The sequence below is a fragment of the Octopus bimaculoides genome, chromosome 2 (genome assembly GCF_001194135.2).
Source record: "Octopus bimaculoides isolate UCB-OBI-ISO-001 chromosome 2, ASM119413v2, whole genome shotgun sequence".
Classification (NCBI taxonomy): domain Eukaryota; kingdom Metazoa; phylum Mollusca; class Cephalopoda; order Octopoda; family Octopodidae; genus Octopus; species Octopus bimaculoides.
In genome coordinates this window covers 123883437-123886659 of record NC_068982.1, presented here as the reverse complement: position 1 = coordinate 123886659, position 3223 = coordinate 123883437, and the positions used below count along the sequence as shown (strand labels likewise).

Here is a 3223-nt window from a genome sequence, read left to right as displayed (position 1 = left end):
CACACACACGCACACACACACACACGCACACACACACACACGCACACACACACACACACATACACAAACACACACATGTATCATCATCATTTAACATCTGTTTTCCATGCTGGCATGGGTTGGACGGTTTGACTGAAAACTGGTAAGTTGGAGAGCTGCACCAGGTTCCAGCCATAGCAACCATGCCAAAACAGACAATTGGAGCCTGGACAGCTCCACAGCTGGCCAGCTCCTGTCAGACTGTCCAGCCCATGCCAGCAAGGAAAAGGGACATTAAACGGTGATGATGCTGACGATGATGATGATTCACATGTTAAATTCATTATTTGTGAAGTAAAATCATACTTACAATGTACATCAACTTTGTAGAAAAAGGTAGTGTTGCCACCAATATTTGAGGCTAAACACACATATTCACCATCATCGTCTACTGTAACATTCCTTATTTTTAAAACTGAACTTAGTCCTTGTTGTGTACTTTCCAACAGTTCACCATTTCTCAGCCAAATAATGGATGGACTTGGTTTTCCTAAGATCACGTCACACTGGAGTTGAATATCGTCACCAATTTTTACTTTGTTGATTGGGCTGGCATAAGCAATAACTGGTTTTACTGTCAAATAGAATCAGAGAATATTTAATTTTATTAAACATGCATGTGGATAAAATATATGAGTTTATCAATAAAGATTACATTAAAATGTGTTTTATGACAAAAAGGACCATCACTTAGTTTTATTCTTTAACCTATAAATGTAGCCTTACATTTGCTATTGTTTTCTTTTTGACTGGTTGCTGCTTGTGTTATTATTATTATTATTATTATTATTATTATTATTATTAATAAGGTGGTGAGCTGTTGGAATCATTAGCAAGCCAGACAAAATGCTAGACATCCACCTTTACATTCTAAATTTAAATTTCGCTGAGCTCAACTTTATCTTTCATCCTTTTGAAAGAACCAGTTGAACACTGGGGTCAATGTAATCAACTAGCCCCACTCTCCAAAATTTCATGCCTTGCACCTATAGTGAAAAGGATTATTATTGTTGTTGTTTTTGTTGTTGTCGTTGTTATTGTTGTTGTTATTATTACCTCCGCCTTGGCGAAGGTGGAGGTATTGTTTCCAGTCATGTTTGTTTGTTTGTTTGTCCATGGACAAGATATCTCAAGAACCGCCAGATGGATTTGGATGAAACTTTCAGGGATGTTTGGCCTCATAACTGGCATGAACTGATTAGATTTTGGGATCGATCCAGTACTGGACAACGATTCTGGATTATTTTTTATATTTTCTTTACTTTACATGTATATGTAAAGTTTCACATAGTTCTCTTGTTATTATTAATTTCTTTTTGATGGGAGTGTAAGTTATAACTTTCTGTTTTTTTCTTTCTCTAATGCATAAGATATAATAGAGAACTTGGTGGTTTCTTTTTGAATGATAAGACAAGGAAGAAAACCAGAAAACTGTTATGTTTACTGTTTGGCAGCAACTACTTAAACAGTACTTATAAAACATTTCCCTTTCCTGGTCAGACTCATGGTGTTATTGTGTCTTTAACCCTTTTGTTACCAACCTGGCTGAAACCGGCTCTGGCTCTGAGTACAAATGTCTTGTTTTCATAAGTTTTGAATTAAAATCTTCCACCAAACCTTAGTTACAATTTATTTATGTTCCTAACACTAGCTGAATGATAACTAAGTTATTTTACTAATTTTTTTGTTATATTTAAAGTAATTGAAAGAAATACAGAGCATCTCAAAATAAATTCAGTAACGAAAGGGTTAAATACTCAGTACAAATTCCTATTCTAGAGAGAACAAGAATATGGGTTAAACTGACAACAGTGAAGAGCAAATTGAGAAAAGTTCATTTAGAGCAGTGTGAATATATTTTTCTTTGAAAGATAAGACATCATATATTATGACAAAACTTTCAGAGCTACATCAAAGCTACCAAGTAGTTATACCAGGTAACTGATGAGAGTAACTGTCTCTTTTCAACATTCTGATAAAGTTATGTAGAAGCTCATTCTTTATAATAAAGAATTCTTTTTGCTTCAAAAAACTCTGCAGTCATTTCTCTCTTGCCATAAAAAAAAAGAAAAAAATGTTGTTCAGTTCTCTTGGTTTCACCTGAAGCCATGCTTTTCCACCACTGCCTACCTCCTGCAATTATTAACCAAATAATCAAGAACTATTAATCCCTTTAATTATTTAGGCTACAGACATTACTATGAAAACGAAAGAAAACCAAAAACAAAAAAAAAAACTTTAAAATATATTAATATAGAAATGGTATGCTTGCCAATGCCAGTGATAGATAAAGATGCAGAAGATTCTGCAAGTCCAAACTGGTTCTGAGCACTGCAGGTGTATATTCCTTGGTCTTCAACAATGGCTCCTAAGAAAGAAATGAGAATCATAGAATAATTTAGAGAAAAGTTTTAAAAAAAGTTATATAGAGACATGAAGATATCAAGAAACCATTTAGAAATCTTTATCTTGTAAATTTTTTTAAATATTGTATATTGTAAAATAATTGAATATTGATAGCTTATCTGATTCTTTAAAGTATCTTCTTAAAACTATTACTTTGTTAGTATTTGAACCCAGAAATAAGAGCCAGGCAGAGCAATGTGAATAAGAAGTTCATCGCACAGATTTTGAGTTTGGTTATACATGGGGGGAGAGTAAATCACTATTCTGTGAGTGAAATTTGGTAGACACTGCACAGAAGCCACCCAGGTAGGATATAATATTCAGGCAGATACTGAATTTCTCTGAATAAAATACCAAGGATGGTACTGAATTTCTCGGAAATTCATCAAAATTAAGTATTCTATAAGTAACCACTCACTGCCTAGCCAAGAACATTTGCTAACTTCAACAAACAAACACTGCTGCTGCTGCTACTGAATTTTACCCAAGCAAACAATTGAGAGGAACATCTCACAGGGGGATGTCATGGTTTACTGGTACTACTGTCAAGCCTAATTTAAACAAATAGTGAAGGAAAATTCTTCTTCAGAAAATGTCATACTTATATACCCTGATGGGATGATTCTCATCATGCATAAATCACTGCATATGAATATGCAACAATATGCTGTTGGTGCAATTGAAACATGTGTTGGACTATCATTATGAATAAATTAACTGGAAATAAGCATAAAGCTTGCATGATCAAATTCTTCATTGTCATTCTCCTTATATATAT

The 3223-nt window shown here is 33.9% G+C and overlaps 1 protein-coding gene across 2 annotated transcripts in view; it reads right to left on the bottom strand.

The window, feature by feature from the left end:
* LOC106871048 (hemicentin-1) overlaps window positions 1-3223 on the bottom strand; it is a 359318-nt gene that overhangs the window by 145833 nt on the left and 210262 nt on the right. For both annotated transcript variants that reach the window (XM_052965571.1, XM_014917317.2), the window contains exons 15-16: window positions 2312-2407; window positions 350-613 (exon numbers count right to left, since the gene is read on the bottom strand). In XM_052965571.1, the coding sequence (XP_052821531.1) occupies window positions 350-613; window positions 2312-2407 (360 nt within the window). The remainder of the gene's footprint in view (window positions 1-349; window positions 614-2311; window positions 2408-3223) is intronic.